The 20,975-nt window shown below is 42.8% G+C and overlaps 2 protein-coding genes across 4 annotated transcripts in view; both read left to right on the top strand.

Moving 5' to 3' along the window:
* cpt1a2b (carnitine palmitoyltransferase 1A2b) overlaps window positions 1-16,131 on the top strand; it is a 51,224-nt gene extending 35,093 nt beyond the window's left edge. For both annotated transcript variants that reach the window (XM_029635403.2, XM_029635402.2), the window contains exons 14-19: window positions 4,358-4,522; window positions 7,268-7,396; window positions 9,371-9,526; window positions 12,123-12,236; window positions 12,438-12,530; window positions 12,906-16,131. In XM_029635403.2, the coding sequence (XP_029491263.1) occupies window positions 4,358-4,522; window positions 7,268-7,396; window positions 9,371-9,526; window positions 12,123-12,236; window positions 12,438-12,530; window positions 12,906-13,016 (768 nt within the window). In that variant the 3' untranslated portion in view covers window positions 13,017-16,131. The remainder of the gene's footprint in view (window positions 1-4,357; window positions 4,523-7,267; window positions 7,397-9,370; window positions 9,527-12,122; window positions 12,237-12,437; window positions 12,531-12,905) is intronic.
* Window positions 16,132-16,538: 407 nt separating this feature from the next.
* LOC115110062 (uncharacterized) overlaps window positions 16,539-20,975 on the top strand; it is a 39,849-nt gene continuing 35,412 nt past the window's right edge. The window contains exon 1 of one of the 2 annotated variants that reach the window (XM_029635398.2): window positions 16,539-16,996. The gene's annotated coding sequence lies outside the window, so the exon portion shown is untranslated. The remainder of the gene's footprint in view (window positions 16,997-20,975) is intronic. The other variant, XM_029635399.2, reaches the window with a different exon arrangement.

Below are 20,975 nucleotides of genomic sequence, written 5' to 3'. Positions count from 1 at the left end.
ATATAACCCCTTCCATTTTGACTAAGCCACTAGAGGGATAGCAACAGACCAACTTACTACCCTGAGACAAGGATGAGTATAGCCCACGAAGATGTCCCTCACCGCACGAGCCCCTATAATAGGGTCAGAGGCAGAGAATCCCAGTGGAAAGATGGGAGCTGGCCAGGTCAGAGACAGCAAGGGTGGTACGTCATTCCAGTGCCTTGCCGTTCACCTTTGCACTCAATCATAGGACCTACTGAAGAGATGAGTCTTCAATAAAGACTTAAAGGTTGAGACTGAGTCTGCGTCTCTCACATGGATAGGCAGACCATTCCACAAAAATCTAGTTCAATAGGAGAAGGCCCTACCCTCAGCTGTTTGCTTAGAAATTCTAGGGACAATAAGGAGGCCTGCGTATTGTGACCATAGCGTACGTGTAGGTATGTACGGCAGGACCAAATCGGAGAGATGGGTAGGAGCAAGTGCATGTAATGCTTTGTAGGTTAGCAGTATAATCTTGAAATCAGCCCTAGCCTTAACAGGAAGCCAGTGTAGAGAGGCTAGCACTGGAGTAAAATGATCATATTTGTTGGTTCTAGTCAGGATTCTAGCAGCTGTATTTAGCACTAACTGAAGTTTATTTAGTGTTTTATCCAGGTAGCCGTAGAGTAGAGCATTGCAGTAGTCTAATCTAGAAGTGACAAAAGCATGGATTTGTTTTTCTGCATTCTCTCATCTTTCTTGATCTCTCACTGTCTTTCTATCTCGGGCCTCTTTGGCCTTATTATTGAAGAGCTGAGACATAGGCAGAAGATTAGGACCAGTACGGAGAAAAACGTATGAAATGTATGCATTCACGACTGTAAATCGCTCTGGATAATATGTAATGTAAACTCAGCAAAAAAAGAAACGTCCCTTTTTCAGGACCCTGTCTTTCAAAGACCATTCGTAAAAATCCAAATAACTTCACAGATCTTCATTGTAAAGAGTTTAAACATTGTTTCCCATGCTTGTTCAATGAACCATAAACAATTAATGAACATGCACCTGTGGAACGGTCGGTAAGACACTAACAGCTTACAGACGGTAGGCAATTAAGGTCACCGTTATGAAAACTTTGGACACTAAATAGGCCTTTCTACTGACTCTGAAAAACAATCAAAAGAAAGATGCCCAGGGTCCCTGCTCATCTGCGTGAACGTGCCTTAGGCATACTGCAAGGAGGCATGTCCGTACTGTGAGATGTCTAAGACAGCGCTACAGGGAGACAGGACGGACAGCTGATCATCCTCGCAGTGGCAGACCACGTGTAACAACACCTGCACAGGATCGGTACGTCCGAATATCACACCAGGTACAGGATGGCCGCAACAACTGCCTGAGTTACACCAGGAATGCACATTACCTCCATCAGTGCTCAGACCGTCCCCAATAGACTGAGAGAGGCTGGACTGAGGGCTTGTAGGCCTGTTGTAAGGCAGGTCCTACCAGACATCACCGGAAAACACGTCGCCTATGGGCACAAACCTGCCGTCGCTGGACCAGACAGGACTGGCAAAAAGTGCTCTTCACTGACGAGTCGTGGTTTTGTCTCACCAGGGGTGATGGTCAGATTCGCGTTTATCACAGAAGGAATGAGCGTTATACCGAGGCCTGTACTCTGGAGCAGGATCGATTTGGAGGTGGAGGGTCCGTCATGGTCTGGGGTGGTATGTCGCAGCATCATCGGACTGAGCTTGTTGTCATTGCAGGCAATCTCAACACTGTGCATTACAGGGAAGATGTCCTCCTCCCTCATATGGTACCCTTCCTGTAGGCTCATCCTGACATGACCCTCCAGCATGACAATGCCACCAGCCATACTGCTTGTTCTTTGTGTGATTTCCTGCAAGACAGGAATGTCAGTGTTCTGCCATGGCCAGCGAAGAGTCCAGATCTCAATCCCATTGAGCACGTCTGAGACCTGTTGGATCGGAGGGTGAAGGCTGGGGCCATTCCCACCAGAAATGTCTGGGAAATTACAGGTGCCTTGGTGGAAGAGTGGGGTAACATCTCACAGCAGGAACTGGCAAATCTGGTGCAGTCCATGAGGAGGAGATGCACTGCAGTACTTAATGCAGCTGGTGGCCACACCAGATACCGACGGTTACTTTTGATTTGTTCAGGGACACATTATTCCATTTCTGTTAGTCACATGTCTGTGGAACTTGTTCAGTTTATGTCTCAGTTGTTGAATCTTGTTATGTTCATACACATGTTAAGTTTGCTGAAAATAAACGCAGTTGACAGTGAGAGGACGTTTCTTTTTTTGCTGAGTTTAGATAAAGGGAGAAGTACTCTCCCATCAGTATGTGCTAACTTGATTTTTAAACTGATGGGTTTATTGGTGTTAAAATACACCAGTTATGCTATTTTGGACCACCAGGCTGCTGATGTCATGCAACCTGACATTTTTGTATTTATACTTTTTCATAATAACAAGTTTGCTGTCTGACGACAATAGGAAGTTCATGAGGTCACTGCGGAAACTGTATACAGACATGTCGAAAGACGTAGTATAAACCAGGCTTTAGTCTTGAAATCTTTGTTTGTTTAATACACTACCGTACTCACTATGTTTAGCACATGGCCTCACATGTGAATCCTTAAAGAGATGAGTGGGGCTAAGGCTTAAGTGGGTGTGAACGATGCTGAATGGGTGTAGACAAAGAAAGAGCTCTCCAGTAGGTGTACCAAAACATTCAAGGTCCATTTTCTCAAAAGTGGGGTTACAAGTTTATCAACTTTCAAAGCAGAATTACTTTCCCATTGTTCCTCAACTGTAGTGTACGATATACCATTTTATAGCTCAGAGTCTCTACTTTTATCCAATTGAAAAAAACGCCATTTCAAATTTTGCTACATTAAGGCCAAATCAAGCCCATCAGTCACATATGATACATTTTTCGGGGTTCAATCCAAGAATCTAGCAGCTGTATTTAGCACTAACTGAAGTTTATTTAGTGTTTTATCTGGGTAGCTGGAGAGTAGCGCATTGCAGTAGTCTAATCTAGAAGTGACCGAAGCATGGGTTATGTTTTCTGTATCCTCTCTATCTTTCTTTATCTCTTGCAGTCTTTCTCTCTCGGTCCTCTTTGGCCTTATTATTGAATACCTGAGATGGTGAAGAAGATTTAGATAAAGGGAGAAGTACCCTCCCATCAATATGTGCTCTCTCTTGCTCTGCCATGACTTCCCATGATCTCAACCAGATGTTGTTGTCAGACGGGGAGAGACTGGGAACCAATCGTTTAGTGGCACTTTCACATCTGTTGTGTCACCCCCGCCCTTTAACAACCCTTACAGCCTACTAGGGAAAGTGAATACCTAGACAGTTGCACAACTGAATGCATTCAACCGAAATGTATCTTCCGCATTTAACCCAACCCCTCTGAATTACTACACACTAACCTCGTGCCCAGGCTCGAATTGCTGGCGCGTAGAGCCTGGGTAACAGTGTGGGACTGTTTGGGACTTATGGGGGGTCGATTTACTGAGTGACATGATAATCAATTCCAATTCTGAGCGAATCACACGACTATGAGGCATGGGGCCAAATCGAGGCAGAAAAGTGTTTTTGCTATGGCGCACCACATAAATAATTCCCCGTAACCCGAGGTAGTAGGAACATATCTCTGTTCATTCTAGTAACTAGCGAGCGTAACTCTGCTAGCCATCCTGTAACATATGATATACCACTGTCTTCAAATAGAAAAAGTAAAGATACGCCATCAAAGGCAGTTGACGATGTCGTGGTTGTACAGAACACTATCCCAGTAAAAAGTACAAGCACAGTCTTTTCCGTACCAATGACAGTGATGTAGAACGCTACGACTATTTCAAAGCACTGGAGGAGATTGTTGGACCACTTGCCGCTGGCAGTTTGAAAAAAGTGTTGAACTCTTCATAGAAGATACTACAAAAGCAGCTGTGAATTGGAAAGAATATATATTTTGAGACAGAACATATCCATGTTGCACAAGCTAACCCAGTTTTCTTTGTTGCGCAAGAACACCGAAACAATACTGACCCCTGTATGCAGGACACTTGTGGGGAGGTTATAAGGGTTGCGCTAAATGGTGATGGATAGAGATCAGCCAATTAAAACCAGCTGTTTTTTGTTTTTTTGTCCGCTCCTGCCTTTGGCTTCCAGTCGAGTCCCGTTCTGAGTCACTTGGAAACCAGAGGATCAGCAGAGAGAGATAAACTAGGCACTAGGTCTGAAATGATTGTCTGGCCAATGAGTTACCAGGTCTTAATGAAAATGAACTAATACAAATGTACAAGCTTTTATTAAGTGTTTCCTCCCCTCACCCCTCCATCTTTCTCTCTTCAGGTTCAGGAGCAGGTGTCCATCTCTCTGTCTGTGGCACAGGCCCTAGCTGACGATGTGGACTGTCATGTCTTCCCCTTCAGGGACTTTGGGAAGGGACGCATCAAAAAGCTGAAGATCAGCCCAGACGCCTTCATTCAGCTGGCTCTGCAGCTAGCTTACTACAGGGTGAGTTAATTAATGGGGATGTCCTTCATTCAGCTGGCTCTGCAGCTAGCTTACTACAGGGTGAGTTAATTAATGGGGATGTCCTTCATTCAGCTGGCTCTGCAGCTAGCTTACTACAGGGTGAGTTAATTAATGGGGATGTCCTTCATTCAGCTGGCTCTGCAGCTAGCTTACTACAGGGTGAGTTAATTAATGGGGATGTCCTTCATTCAGCTGGCTCTGCAGCTAGCTTACTACAGGGTAAGCAGGACATTCCTATAACATGGAGTGCGTTCGGAAAGTATTCAGACCCCTTGAAGGCACACACCTGTCTAGATCAGGTCCCACAGTTGACAGTGCATATCAGAGCGAAAACCCAGTCATGACGGCGAATGAATTCTCCGTAGAGCTCCAAGATCTGGGGAAGAGTACCAAAAAATGTCTGCAGCATTGATGGTCCCCAAGAACACAGTGTCCTCCATCAGTCTTAAATGGAAGAAATTTAGAACTACCAGGACTCTTCCTAGAGCTGGCCGCCCAGCCAAAGTGAGCAATTGAGGGAGAAGGGCCTTGGTCAGGGAAGTGACCAAGAACCCAATGGTTACTCTGACAGAGCTCTAGTGTTCCTCAGTGAAGATGGGAGTATTTTCCAGAAGGACAACCATCTCGACAGCACTCCACCAATCAGGCCTTTTAAGGTAGAGTGACCAGACGGAAGCCACTCCTCAGTAAAAGGCACATGACAGCCCGCTTGGAGTTGGCCAAAAGGCACCTAAAGACTCTCAGACCATGAGAAACAAGAGAGTTCCTTGCTCCCGAGCGCTCCGGACCTCAGACTGGGCGAAGGTTCACCTTCCAACAGAACAACGACCATAAGCACAGCGCCAAGATAATGCAGGAGTGGCCTTGGGGCAAGTCTCGGAATGTCCTTGAATGGCCCAGCCAGAGCCCGGACTAGAACCCAATCTAACTTCTCTGGAGAGACCTGAAAATAGCCGTGCATCAATGCTCCCCGTCAAACTTGACAGAGCTTGAGAGGATCTGCAGATAAGAATGGTAGAAACTTTCCAAATATAGGTGTGCCAAGCTTGTGTACCAAGCTTGTATACCCAAGAAGACGCGAGGTTGTAATCGCTGCCAAAGGTGTAAAGGGTCTGAATACTTATGTAAATGTGATATTTCTGTGGAAAAAGTCAAGGGGTCTGAATATTTTCCGAAGGCACTATATATACGACATTGAGAAGACCCTCTATGCCTATTTATTGATTCCAAGTGTTCTTAAGTTCTTTAGAAGTCTGTCATCCATTGCGGTCCATTGCCTAAATCACTGAATTAATCAAAGCTAAAACAAGAAATCTGTCTTAGTTGTACCATTTTACATCTAACTAAGGTGTTTTGTGCACCGATGAGCAGTGTTTATGAAGTTTGACAATGTCATGAAAGCTAGCATGATTTGTCCATCAATAGCTAAGCTAGCTAGCTAGCTAGCTAGCTGAGCCAGCCGTCATACTTCATATGAAACAAAAGGGATGCAGCTAACCCAGTGCGTCTCACACAATGTTGAATTCTTCCAATAAAAGCTAGCTAGCTTCTGTTGCTAAATTAGTATCTAGCTGACATTATTATTCGTTTTCACGAAGCAGCTGCCTGTTGCTGCAACTCACGTAAGTTTGTTTATGTCAGAAAAAGGTAGCGTTAGCTAGCTAAGTAGTAATGCCACATTAATGTTAGCTAGCTACATCTATAGTATGAGGGAGGATTTTGTTTGCTGAGTTTAGGTGCTGTGAAAAGCTCGCTAGGAGCGAGATATGAATCACAACAGAGTATTTCAATCTTGTCAAAATATCTTGGTTTTCCAGGTGTGGTTAGATGTGCGATCTTGGCGTTAGTTGCCGTCTTTGACCAGACTAGTTGCGCCAGAATGGGCGGTCCTAAAGATGGCGGACACTACAAAATGGAACTCAAAGTGAAGTCACTGGTCCCTATTGATATGATGTAATCTAATACAGTTTTGGAAATCCCCTGGTAAAGGTGCTACTCTTTGAAAGACACATTCAGAAGGCAGATGTGGGTACTAACCCAAGTTTTCCTCCATAAAGTTTTCCTCCACATATACTGTAACTCAAGCGCATTGAAAAAGACTGTAGCTGATTTATTTGGCCGCTTTACATTCTTATTTGAATTTAATCTCTGAATTCCATGCATGCTTTAGTCTTGGGTAAGTACTATAGCTAAATAAACCTTGTGAATCCTTCTCTGCCAGCTCCCTACTAATACCTCTTGACATGGTATCTTCCCCAGTTCTATCTCCTCTCACTAGTCAAACAAGATGTCAAACTGTTGGGAATTTTTGGAAAGACCAGGGACTCGTTGAGTCATGCCACTGGCGTCAGTTACCTCTAGTAAAGGTCTCTTTCATTCCTTCTGACAAGGAAACGATCATTCCTCTCCTACTCTTACATAGTACACAGGTGTTTGTTTAAGAGGTTGCTGACATTACAGACTACTACAACTGAATAAAATGTTTCATAATACAATAACATTATTTTACAAGAACAACATCTTGCAACTAGGAATGGAATTAGAGTAGGCTACCACAGAAATGGTCTATTTCTGTATAATACAATTGTGCAGTATGCTGAGCTGTACAAGGTTTGAAAAAACAAAAACATAACATTATTATCATCCATGAACATTGAGAAGAATTACTGATCATTTCACATAAATATACTAATAATGTTCCCTTGACCTTTTTTTGTCTCCCAGGATCGTAAGACGTTTTGCCTCACCTACGAGGCCTCCATGACACGGCTGTTCCGAGAGGGGAGGACTGAGACTGTACGATCCTGCTCCAATGAGGGCTGTGCCTTTGTCAAAGCTGTGGAGAGCGGAGAGGTAGGCTTACTGATTGGGGATGTTTTAATGGTGCTCATAAGTTCTTCTAGAACCTTCCCAGTGGCTCAGTGAAAATAGATTTCACAGGTTTTACTGTGTTATTGATGCGGAGTCACATTCACTTCGGAATGAATGTGTTCACACACTTGCTAGTGAAACAGATTTCACTCCAGTATAAGTAAGGTAATTTAGGAAGAAACGGGTTTCACTCAAAGGGATTTGCATTCTTTCTTCAGACACTGATGACTCTTACGGCTGTAAGATTAATTTAATTCAAATTGAAATTGGGATATTGACATATGCAATATCCATATGTCAAGAGGCCCAAAAAATATTAGCCCTTTGACACAGATATTGAGATGAGAGCGATGCAAGACATTTGTGCTTCACACCAGTGTTTCCTCTGCAGTCATTTAACTGTGGCAATGCGCCAGTGCAAAATCATTGCCGCCATTTCGCAGTTGGCAGGTAACCCCATGTTACCCTAACAGGTAGGCCTACATTATGTTCACTGTGTTGTCACACGTTTTTTGGGACATCCAGTCGTGGCCAAAAGTTTTGAGAATGACACAAATATTAATTTCCACAAAGTTTGCTGCTTCAGTGTCTTCAGATAATTTTGACAGATGTTACTATGGAATACTGAATTATAATTACAAGCATTGCATAAGTGTCAAAGGCTTTTATTGACAATTACATGAAGTTGATGCAAAGAGTCAATATTTGCAGTGTTGACCCTTCTTTTTCAAGACCTCTGCAATCCGCCCTGACATGCTGTTAATTAACTTCTGGGTCACATCCTGACTGATGGCAGCCCATTCTTGCATAATCAATGCTTGGAGTTTGTCAGAATTAGTGGGTTTTTGTTTGTCTTGAGGATTTACCACAAGTTTTCAATGGGATTAAGGTCAGGGGGGTTTCCTGACCATGGACCCAAAATATCCATGTTTTGTTCCCAGAGCCACCTAGTTATCACTTTTGCCTTATGGCAAGGTGCTCCATCATGCTGGAAAAGCATTGTTCGTCACTAAACTGTTCCTGGATGGTTGGGAGAAGTTGCTCTCGGAGGATGTGTTGGTACCATTCTTTATTCATGGCTGTGTTCTTAGGCAAGCCAATGGAGTGGGCTGAGATGCAACCCCACACATGAACGATCTCAGGATGCTTTACTGTTGGCATGACACAGGACGGATGGTAGCGCTCACCTTGTCTTCTCCGGACAAGCTTTTTTCCGGATGCCCCAAACAATCGGAAAGGGGATTCATCAGAGAAAGTGACTTTATCCCAGTCCTCAGCAGTCCGATCCCTGTACCTATTGCAGAATATCAGTCTGCCCCTGATGTTTTTTCCTGGAGAGAAGTGGCTTCTTTGCTGCCCTTTTTATGAATGAGTAGGTGTGTTCAAATTTTTGACTGGTCCTGTACATTTCATTAATAGGATTCTAATAAGTTAAAATATCACATTTGGGATCAAGCTAATTATTATTTCCAGTTACCTCAGCATGTATTAAGTCCTATTAGCTCATTTTAGAAGTGCTGTTCTCTACCTTGACACTTGTCTCATGGAACGATCAAGTTTTCACCAAATGTTTTGAGTCATAATCTCAATTGCAATATCTAGCTCCAGGATTATGACAGATTTGCTCATACCTGATGGATAACTGCACTTAACTCCATTATCTGCACCTCACAGAGTTAAACTACTACATTCTCAACTAAATAAATAAAATACTCCAAAAGTAATTAGCATATCCCCATTAAAATAATGAGGATTAACTCTATAATAATCTCCTACTCTAGCGGAACCAGTTTCACGCCATAAATATGTACATTAACCTCTTATGGGGGTTTCACTCTCATATTACAGTTGTTTTTTGTGTGTTTTTTTTGTAACCTCTTTCGCCCCACTACTACCATCAACTGTAATCACAATTCATCATATCTCACTTCTAACAGACAGGTTATCTTATTACAGGGGCCGGAGCACTGCAGGCGGCTTTTCCGATTGGCTGCTGAGAAGCACCAGAACCTCTACCGATTGGCCATGACAGGGTCCGGCATTGACAGGCACCTCTTCTGCCTGTACGTGGTGTCTAAATACCTGGGGGTGGAGTCACCGTTCCTAACAGAGGTAGGTGCTAACCTGCTAGCAAGAACAGTATCCCCCTTCCCGGCACGTCCCCATTTTCTGTGAACAAATCAGCACACAAAGATGCAATTCGTTAACTTCAGTAGCAGTGCGTGGCTACATTTACTGTTGGCGTAAAATACCCTTTATTATGAAGCCCTAATTGGAATTTTAAGAATTTCCACCCATGGGGAAATGTTTTGAGCAGGGTCCACAAATAATTGGCCTATGATAAACGCATTTCATGCAATTTATACATCATTTACATGGCATAAGACATTATTAGCAGAATATTGTTTTAATGCTACACAAATGACCAAAATGAGTGTCTACTCTGACACTGACAAATGGAGATCAATAAAAACGACGTGTTCTTGAATGCAAACAATAGCCCAGGCCAGGCCAATGAAGAGGCGCACAGAGAGTACAATATTAGGATACAGCCTTATTCTAAAGTGGATTAAATTGTTTGTTTTTTTTTCCTCATCAATCTATATACAATGCCCCATAACGACAAAGCAAAAACAGTTTTTAGAATTTTTTTGCAAATGTATTAAAAGTACAAAACTTATCACATTTACATAAGTATTCAGGCCCTTTACTCAGTACTTTGTTGAAGCACCATTGGCAGCGATTACTTCCTCGAGTCATCTTGGGTATGACGCTACAAGCTTGGAAAACCTGTATTTGGGGAATTTCTCCCATTCCTCTCTGCAGATCCTTTCAAACTCTGTCAGGTTGGATGGGGAGCATTGCTACACAGCTATTTTCAGGTCTCCCCAGAGATGTTTGATTGGGTTCAAGTCCAGGTTCTGGCTGGGCCACTCAAGGACATTCAGAGACTTGTCCCAAAGCCACTCCTGCGTTGTCTTGGCTGTGTGCTTAGGGTCCTTGTTCTGTTGGAAGGTGAACCTTCGCCCCAGTCTGAGGTCCTGAGCTCTCTGGAGCAGGTTTTTATCAATGATCTCTCTGTACTTTGCTCTGTTCATTTTTCCTTCAAACCTGACTAGTCTCTCAGTCCCTGCTGCTGAAAAACATCCACACAGCATGATGCTGCCAGCACCATGTTTCACTGTAAGGATGGTGTCAGGTTTCCTCCAGACATGACGCTTGGCATTCAGGCGAAATAGTTCAATCTTTCTCATGGTCTAAGAGTCCTTTAGGTGCATTTTTTCAAACTCCAAGCGGGCTGTCATGTGCCTTTTACTGAGGAATGGTTTCCGTCTGGCCACTCTACCATAAAGGCCTGATTGGTGGAGTGCTGCAGAGATGGTTGTCCTTCTGGAAGGTTCTCCCCCCATCGCTCTGTCAGAGTGACCGTTGTGTTCTTGGTCACCTCACTGACCAAGGCCCTTCTCCCCCGATTGCTCAGTTTGGCCGGGCAGCCAGCTATATGAAGAGTCTTGGTGGTTCTAAACTTCTTCCATTTAAGAATGATGGAGGCCACTGTGTTGTTGGGGACCTTCAATGTTGCAGAAATGTTTTGGTACCCTTCCCCAGATCTGTGCCTCGACACAATCCTGTCTCAGAACTCGATGGACAATTCCTTCGACCTCATAGCTTGGTTTTTGCTCTGACATGCACTGTCAACTGTGGGACCTTATATAGACAGGTGTGTGCCTTTCCAAATCATGTCCAATCAATTGAATTTACAACAAGTGAACTCCAATCAAGTTCTGGAAACATCTCAAGGATGATCAATGGAAACAGGATGCACCTGAGCTCAATTTTGAGTCTCATAGCAAACGGTCTGAATACTTATGTACATTTCTAATATTTTATTTGTAAATGCATTTGCTAAAATTTCTAAACCTGATTTTTGCTTTGTCATTATGGGGTATTGTGTGTGATTGATGAGGAAAACAATTAATTTAATCAATTTTAGAACATGGCTTTAAACATAATATAACCTGTAAAAAGTAAAGGGGTCTGAATACTTTCCGATTCCACTAGGCTACAGTAGACTACTAAGGAAACTTTCCAGTAGTGACTCACCCAATGATGAAGATGAAGGCTACTCACCGGTGATGGCTCTGTGCTCGACGTGGCATTAGTCATCTCAAGATATGCTACTTTGAAAAACAGGTCTGCTATTTGCTCAAAATTGGAAGTTGTTGATAAAAATAAAAATAATTCTATTGGTTCCACAGTCAAATTATGTTTCTCTTTTCAGCAGTAGGCATTTACTTTCCAAAATGTGTTTTTTCCACATTGTAATTGAAAGTTTGAGAAAGGTAAACTTGACAGCTCCAAACAACCATAGAAATATAATCCATAGATGGCAGTTCCCATTCAATTCAGGACTGGCTAGTGTATTGCTAGTGTACCCTTGAGCTTAACAGTCAAATTGCCAAGTAAAGAGGTTCCTTAACTTCAGCCCCTGTAAGCCCCTGCATTAATCAGGCCCTGGTGTTTGTGTGTCAGGCTCTGTTAATATCCTGTAGCGTCTGAAATAAGATAGTGGGTTCAATTCCCGGGCCACCCATACTTAAAAAAAATAATAATAATGTATACACGCATGACTGTAAGTCGCTTTGGTTAAAAGCGTCTGCTAGGGCGCCGACAACACCTAGATCCTTCTGTGTGTCTGTCCATCTAGGTGCTGTCAGAGCCCTGGCGCCTCTCCACCAGTCAGACTCCGGTTCAGCAGTTGGAGCTGTTTGACATGAAGAACCACCCAGACTTTATATCTCTGGGGGGAGGCTTTGGCCCTGTGAGTAAAACACACACCACTGCGCAGGCACACACATACACACACACACACACACACACACCACTACCCAGACTTCAACTACCTGGGGAAGCTTTGGCCCTGTGAGTAAACACACACCACGACGCACACACACACACACACACCCCTACGCAGACACACACACCCTTTTGCTACTTTTCCCACTTCTTACCTCTGTTCCAGGTGGCAGACGATGGCTACGGAGTGTCGTACATTATCGTAGGAGAGGACATGATCAACTACCATGTATCCTGCAAGCACTCCTTCTCTGAGACGGTTAGTGTGTGTTATACACTCACATGTATTGGTGACAGATGTTAACATGCATATAGCAAATGGAAACGTTGACAACCGGTACATTTTTGTCTCTCTTTTAAACCGACACAAATCATGCATGGTCAGCTGAACATTATGAATGTGCCCTTTTAAAGACCCCCACCTCCCTCTCATCTCCCTTTCTCTGTCTACTGTATCTATCCCTCCCTCCCTTCTATGTGTACAAGTCTTTAACTCCCACTCCCGATAAGTAAAGCCACATTGAAATATGTCTCTCTCTCTCTCTCACTCTCTCTCTCTCCATATTTGTCCATCATATTTCTCCCCAGAAATAAACCAAGTCAAATCATTGTATCTCCTATTTGTCTCTCTCAGGACTCACACCGGTTCGGGGCCCAGATCAGTCGGGCTCTATTGGACCTCCTCTCTGTGCTTACCCCAGCTAAGACGGAGAACTCACAGGCCCAGGATAAGAAACAGCAGTGAACACTTACAGGGAAAGAAGGGACTATGGGGTGGGATGGGGGTAGGGGTTTGCTTTGTTTTTTGATAGTGGGATAATATTATCTTGAGTGTGGTTGTGTATAAAGAAAGCCCTAAGAGATTCGGTGTGATGGAGGGAGAGAGAGTTGAAGAGATGGAGAAGTGCAAATAGGAAGCAAGGGAACTAACAAGGATGAGCCAGAGAGCTAGGGAAGAAGGGATGGGGAAGTGAGAGAAAAATCTCCACAAAAAGAGAAGGGAATTAGTGGAGGTTATCCCCACATAGGTCACAGGTAGGCAATAACTTTTTTTTCAATTGTTTTTCTTTCTTTGTGAACGCACCATTATGGCTTTCTTTTCTATTTTATCATCTTGATTGTGAACTACTGTTGGAAAGAGTTGTAATGTTTGATTGAAAAGTCCTTTTAAGTTGGCCTCAAAAACACTTCCCAAGTTAAAAATACATCTATAGGAGAAGCAGTGGAAGTTTAAAGAAGCGGGACTGACTTGTAATTTTGGTTTAACTCTGTTCTCACATGAATGTAGATCACTAACGGAATGGGTCGGCTGCAGTGAACATCAACCATTAGGATAAGATATCAGGGGTTGGGGTCTATTTCATTTCAATCGATTCAGGAAGTAAATTCAAATTCAGTGATTTAAAAACAATTGAATTAGATTTGTCAATGATTTCTCTATACATAAGAGAAGGAGAAACAGTTATTTAATCAAATGTTCTGTTTTTCTATTTGAATAAAAAATCACATTTGAATTTACTTTATTGAAATGTAATTGATCCAAATCCTGTCCAGGATATCTTCTTAATTTTTGGGCTAGGGATCATCTCCAGGGCTCGTATTCATAAAGCATCTCAGATTAGGAGTGTCTGGTGTCGGGACACTTTTGCCTTTTTAGATCCTAATTAATAAGAGTATATGGACAGGGATGGATCCTAGATCAGCACAGCTACTCTTGAGTTGCTTTTTGATTACGGGCGAGATTAATTTTTGTTTTTAAACACCCTCACCAGTAGAAATCCAGTTTTTTTTTAGTTGAAAGACAATGGCCAGAGCCTACCTTTTGTTTCAGGGCTGGGTTTTATGTCAATGTTACCAGCATGTTAATTCATCAGAAACCGCTGCAAAGTTATTCTTCTTCGCGTTTGGATCATTTGTAAATGTTTACTTGTTTTTTTGATAGTCTGTATTAAAAGTATATACATATATATATATATTTGACCATTTTATAAATGGTATAAATGTCTGATATGATGGCGTTTTGCAAACCCGCTTCCCCCCTGTTTCTGAATGGTTTTGACAACTAAAGTTTTTGCTTCACTACAGGCTCCACTGTTTTGATTGATGGAAGGTTAGCTAGAAACCACAAGTGTCTATTCAGATCATGAAAAGGCACCAGCGAAAGAAAATGTAAAGGAATGTATAGTTAATGTAAGTAAAGTTATTGTAGCCTATCATTTCAATTCCCCTGTGAGAACCATAAGATGACTTGGTTTTGCTGTACCCCAGCCAAAACCTGCCAGCAGCCTGCCTACTGTACCAAAGGTTGCACGACAATTCGAAAACGCATATCAGCAGTCGTTATAAATATTACAGGAGCTTCATATTATTCTCTGTAATTATTTTTATGGTGGAGTCGAGGCCATAATTTGTGGAAGATGCCAAAACTTTGGAGATAACGATAGATGGCGGTGTCAAAGATAGGCCAGTGTTTTCCATCTGTGGCGGAGTTTTCCCTGAATCAATGCTTATGACAAATCCAGCTCCAGAACCAGCCATAGATCTACAGTAGCTGGCTACTGGTGTAGTAAAAAAAAAAAAAACGCAACGAGTAACATTAACTAGCAAGATGACTAGCTAGATAATGTTAGCAAGACAGACTGCTGTCAGTGCCCTATTTGTTGATGATTACGTCAAAATAGTGGCGGCAACTTCCTCTGGGGGGTCCTTTAAGTTCCCCAGAATGGGATCATTTATAGCAGAGAGGAAGAGGCGAAGCACAACGTTTCACTGACGCCAAAATCTTTCCAAAACAAGCCAATGCATTTCTATGGGCTTATTTTCGCCTTACGCTTGTCGCCTGGGACAACAACTCCAATCGTTTGGGGGGGGGGGGGGGGGCATGAGTATCTCATCATTATCTATACATCTCTGTCTGTAGGTGCCGACCCAGCAGCACTAGTTTAATGTATATGTCAGTGTTTCTCAATCCTGGTTCTGGGGACCCAAAACAGGTGCAACAAAAGTGTTCTTGCCCTGACACTAACACACCTGATTCAACCTTGAGTCAAGTGTGTCAGTGCTAGGGCAAAGAAACTAAACGTTTCCCAATCCCCAGGACTAGGATCCATGTTTACCTGTTTTGTTTGTTGTATGTGTAGTGAGTAGGATGCTCATATTATTGTCGGTCATTTTGCATATTAAGAATTATTTGAATGTAAACGTGACTGTGAAAATGCCGTTAACCAATTGTAATGGTAGTATGAATGGAATACTTTTCATGGCCCAGTAGGTACTGTTTGTGACAAAGTCGACAAGGTTGACTGCTGTCTTGGCTGGTGATTAAGAAAATCCAGAAATGATTGATTGGAAGGCAATTTCAGCTCAGGAGAAGGGCTGAGTTTCAAGTCTTTGATTGGAGCAATGCCGCGATCAGGACTATTCAATGTTGGTCCTGGAGGGCCAAATCACTTCTGGGTTTCATCTTCTCTTTCTAATCAGGGACCGATTCAGACCTGGGACACCAGGTGAGTGCAATAAAAAACAGAAGCATTTTGGTCCACCAGGACCGGAATTGAATAGCCCAGTGGCCTAGTTGAATGAATGAATGGTCTATGTTTACCAACCAGATATAGGCCTGAATCAATTCCCTTGAATTGACAGCAATCACTGGTGGTGATATTGTTGGAGGAATTGACCCTAAATTTTGCAGGTAAAAAAGAAAGAGAACCATGTGCACACTATTGTGTCTAGAGTCAGGTGCTGGTTCTGGCAGTAGCAATGGTGTATCCAAAAACACTGCAGGCACATGTAGGCAATAAAACAAAGATATGGATCAACATGTTGCCATTCTGCCTATAAACAGCAATGCAACAAATGAATTGTGTGTGTGTGTGTCATTCATTGAGCATGCATGAGCTACCATGGACACAGCTGCTCCAACCTAAAATGATTTCGAAGTGATTTGGGTAGATGCTGTGATATCAAAGAGCACCCATGCAGCTCCACTCCAAATCTTCCTCTACTATGTGAAGATCTTTAACTTCTGTCACCAGAGAAGTTGCTCCCCAGACAGATGACATAATCCATAGTCGATAGGGTTTTTTTTTTTATTTTTAGGAATTAGGTTATAACAATGGAATACAAAATACATGAGCGTATTTGTACTGCAAATGAATCATTTCCATTCAAAGACATTCATATTGCATCATAATTCCGTGTGGTTTTTTATTGCATTATGCACCCCTGCGGAAACTGTTACTAACGCAATCGACGCCTCCATGTGTAGGCTTTGAGTGTCCGCAGTGTAAAGGGTATTTATCTTATTTTCCGGCTCTGAATTACAGCCACCTGCACTGACCGCAAAAGACCTGAACTGCGATTCCGAGAATGGCATTTAAAACGGGCATCTTTAGATTATTATATCCACTAGTTGATTTATATGCGGGGAGGTTCGAAATGTCTACGTCAATTTATAACGCTGGATTAGAACTCCAATAACATCATATTCCTTCCGGGATATGTGAATGTATCCTAGTGGAGCCATAAAGGTTCGTTGAGGTCTCAATGCAGCCCGGGGGTCATAAATCCCCAGAATGTCCAAGTGGTACAGGGACCTTTTTTTCACATTAAGGGAGAAGAGGAGGGCGGGGGTGGCAGTTTAAACTACAAAAGCGCTGTAGTCTACCAAAGTGAAAGTAATGTCAAAAGGCACGCTTGCACAACGTCCAGAGCAGACACTAAAAGGTAAGGTGTTGCTCATATTCGATCTATTTCTGTTTTCCCATGCCAATGTCTTTAATTGCTATAGGCTTGTTAATAAGAACATTTCTACACATAACCTCTATGTAATAGTTTTTATACCACGGGTAGGCATTTGGGCAACTAGATTCAGACGCAGGTCGGTTTTTGTTTGAGTGAATGGTCGGGGGGCTGGAAAGTAATTATAATTTATAGGTAGTTCTACACTGCAAACTGAGCATCTAGGCGCCAAAAGGGATTGTATTTGAAAAGAACAAAAATTCCATAACTTGATTACATTGAGACACGACCACGTCTATTTTTATTCGTGGGAATACTTGGGAACAGATTTCATAAATTAAACACGTTTAGCTGAATTCCTGGTATTGTCTGTTTTGGGGGTAAATTCCCATGTATGGAATGATGTGAAAATGTTGCTTTAGATAGCCAATGTACCCACTCTGGGATTGGCACATGCACTCTAGCCAACACCTAGCAGATACATCCAACAATCCAACTGTGACAGTGTGGGGGGAGAGAGAGAGAGAGGGATCCAATCAATCAGAATAAACCAAATTAAAACACAGTCGAAACAAAACTACATTGCTTATTGGGAAGTACAAACACAAAGCAAAATGCAGTGCTATCTGGCCCTAAATCACAGTGGCTAAATATTTGACCATGGTTACTGATCAAAACCTTGGAAAAACCTTGATAAAGTACAGGCTCAGTGAGCACAGCCTTGCCATTGAGAAGGGTAGACACAGGAAAACCTGTCTCCCTGTAGAGGATAGGCTGTGCAACCACTGCACAACAGCAGAACCTGAGACAGAGCTGCATTTCCTGACAAAATGTCAGAAATATAAAACAATTAGAGAGTGTAATTTCCCCAAGTTTGAAACCCTTATTCAAGGTTTCAAAGACGTCTCTGATGAGGATAGGCTACCCGTCCTGTTGGGGGAGGACGCAGAGAGCTGTGGGTTGGCAACGCACTACATTGCTGCCTGCCATAAATTGAGGGACAGTCCAATAAACCTGCACATGTCCTCTACTGTATGCTTATTGTTATTGTTGAATGTATGGTTATTTTGACCCTTGGTTATTGTTGTTACTGTTGTCCCAATGACAATTTTGATTCTCATTTTTATATTGTAATTATCCAAAATAAACTTTGGCAATATGTACATTGTTACATGAGAGAGAGAGAAAAATGGGTGGTTGACAAGGCATCTCATCTCTATAGTGTTCTACGCTGTGGATAGTCTTTGTGATGCTAGCTGCCTTGTCTAGTCAGCCTAGTGGTATGTAGAATTCATGCACCATTACCTCTGCTGCTGCTGCAAAGACAAAGAAACGGATGACACAAGAATCACATTAGCATAAAAAACAAACGCATACACACAAACTCACTGTTGTGCACATAAACAAGCGTTCATGCATACATGCAGATAAACTATTCTCTTGTCTCTTCTTTTTGTCAGAAACAACACAACACACACACACACACACACACACACACACACACACAATCTCTCTCTGATGTGTATGCAGATACAGTACATTTTAAACTTCACAAAATGATCTGAACACTGACGGCCTACCCCGGCCAAAACCGGACACCGCTGGGCCAATTGTGCCCCGCCCAAAGGGACTCCCTATCGCGGCCAAGTGTGATACATTTTTTTAGCGATTCCAGGCTGTATCTCACTCAGGGTCGCAATTTACTGTTGAGTTAGAATAATAGAATACACAAGGTGCAATTTCGAAATTTGGTTGTCACTCAATTATAGCCAATGTCATCAAAAACATTTTTATTGGTAAATTTGCAGGCATGGTCGAATTACCATGATCATCAGTTATCATATGAAAAACAGAAAGCATTTGCCTCCATCCGATGGCAATATGTGTAGAATTGCAGGATATTAGCTGTAAAACTGCACATAGACCTATTAGACCTATTTCATCTGTACCCTAAACTGCATGCTTTCCCGAGTCACAGTGGGAGGAACCGAGGTAAAGACAGATTCAGGTTGGATATTAAACGGATATTTGCCTGTAAATTTCGTTACGTCCACCAAGAACAGTTAGGGACCGTCAACATAGTGGCACATCTAATTGTTTGAATTTCAATAGCTTTTTAACCATTACTCCTAAAACTTTTACAACAGGTTCTAGCTAACCCGATGGCTTAGACACACATTGCACACACTTTCTTGGTTGATTTTTATCTTGCACTTATTTAAATGACTTACTAACATTTTTGAATTTCAATAGCTCCTTGGTCATGTGACCTACTGACTTCAAACAAGGTTCAGAATGATCACTCAGTGGGCCTACACATTGCACACCCTTTAGTTTGCCCATTTTCATCTCACTCAATTTGACATGAATTTAATGTTTTTCACTGTTTCCAATTTCAATGTCTCCTTGGTCATGAGACCTACTGACTTCAAACAAGGTTCAGAATGTACACTCAGTGGACCTATACATTGCACACCCTTTATTTTGTACATTTTCATATCACATGTTTTTACATCAACTTTTTTAAAGTTTCTCATTTCAAATTTCAAATCTCCTTGGTCATGTGATCTACGAGACTCAAACGAGGTTCAGAATGTCCACTGACTACCCTTCTATATTGGCACCCTTTATTTGTCCATTTTCATCTCATGCAATTGTACATGAATTTTCAATGTTTTTCAATGTTTCTCATTTAAATAGCTCCTTGGTCATGTGACCTACTGACCTCAAACGAGGTTCAGAATGTTCACTGACTACCCTTCTCTATTGCACATCCTTTTGTTTGCCCATTTTCATCTCACACATTTTTACATTATTTAAAATGTCAATATCTCCGTGGTCATGTGAACTACTGGACTCAAGTTACTTTCAGAATGTCCACGGACTGGTGGAGACAGCGCCACGAGGCATCCAGTGCGGTAACGCGACCGATCCCGGAGAAGCTGGCGGGAGCCCCGGGGAGAGTTCTCTTTTCTTTGTGAAGGGCAGTGCGCCCTTGAATGGGTTTGTCCCTAAAGAGGGGCCCAAGCCCTGGAAAGTGTTGCGGTGTTGGTGGCCTACGGTGAGCTCTCTCTGACCCTTGAAAATCTGGGGGAGAGGGTGTTAATCTCACGCCGGGCCGTACCGTACCCATATCCGCAGCAGGTCTCCAAGGTGAACAGCCTCTGGCATGTTATAACAATGTAGATGAGGGAAGTTGGCAAAAAAAGATCCGTAACTTCGGGATAAGGATTGGCTCTAAGAGCTGTGACAGTCGGTCTGGGGTGCGAAGTGAGGCTGGGCTCGAGCCGCGGCTGGGGGAGCAGTCGCTCTGTCGCCCTCCTCTCGCCACCATTGGAAGTTTGTTGTGTGGCCCATCTCGCAGTCTCTCGTGCAAGGGGCTGCGTGCGGGGGTTCGTCGGGGTGGTGTCCGTCGGCGGGCCGAAGGCGGACCGGTGAGTGGTTGGGTCCAGCGGTTGGCGGTGGCAGCTCTGGACGCGCGCCGGGCCCTTCTCGCAGATCTCCCCAGCTACGACGCTCGCAATGTGTGGGGAGGTCTCCTCTACGTTCACTAGACTTTTTTATTTAATTTATTTATTTCACCTTTATTTAACCAGGTAGGCTAGTTGAGAACAAGTTCTCATTTGCAACTGCGACCTGGCCAAGATAAAGCAAAGCAGTTCGACACATACAACAACACAGAGTTACACATGGAATGAACAAAACATACAGTCAATAATACAGTAGAACGAAAGAAAACAGTCTATATACAGTGAGTGCAAATAAGGTCAAATAAGGGAGTTAAGGCAATAAATAGGCCATGGTGGCGAAGTAATTACAAATAGCAATTAAACACTGGAATGGTAGGTGTGCAAAAGATGGATGTGCAAGTATAGATACTGTGGTGCAAAAGGAGCTAAATAAATAAATACAGTATGGGAATGCAGTAGATAGATGGGCCGTATACAGATGGGCTATGAACAGG

The sequence above is a fragment of the Oncorhynchus nerka genome, linkage group LG26, assembly GCF_034236695.1.
Source record: "Oncorhynchus nerka isolate Pitt River linkage group LG26, Oner_Uvic_2.0, whole genome shotgun sequence".
Classification (NCBI taxonomy): Eukaryota; Metazoa; Chordata; class Actinopteri; order Salmoniformes; family Salmonidae; genus Oncorhynchus; species Oncorhynchus nerka.
The sequence above is the reverse complement of the archived record's forward strand: the minus strand, read 5'-3'. Positions and strand labels throughout refer to the sequence as shown.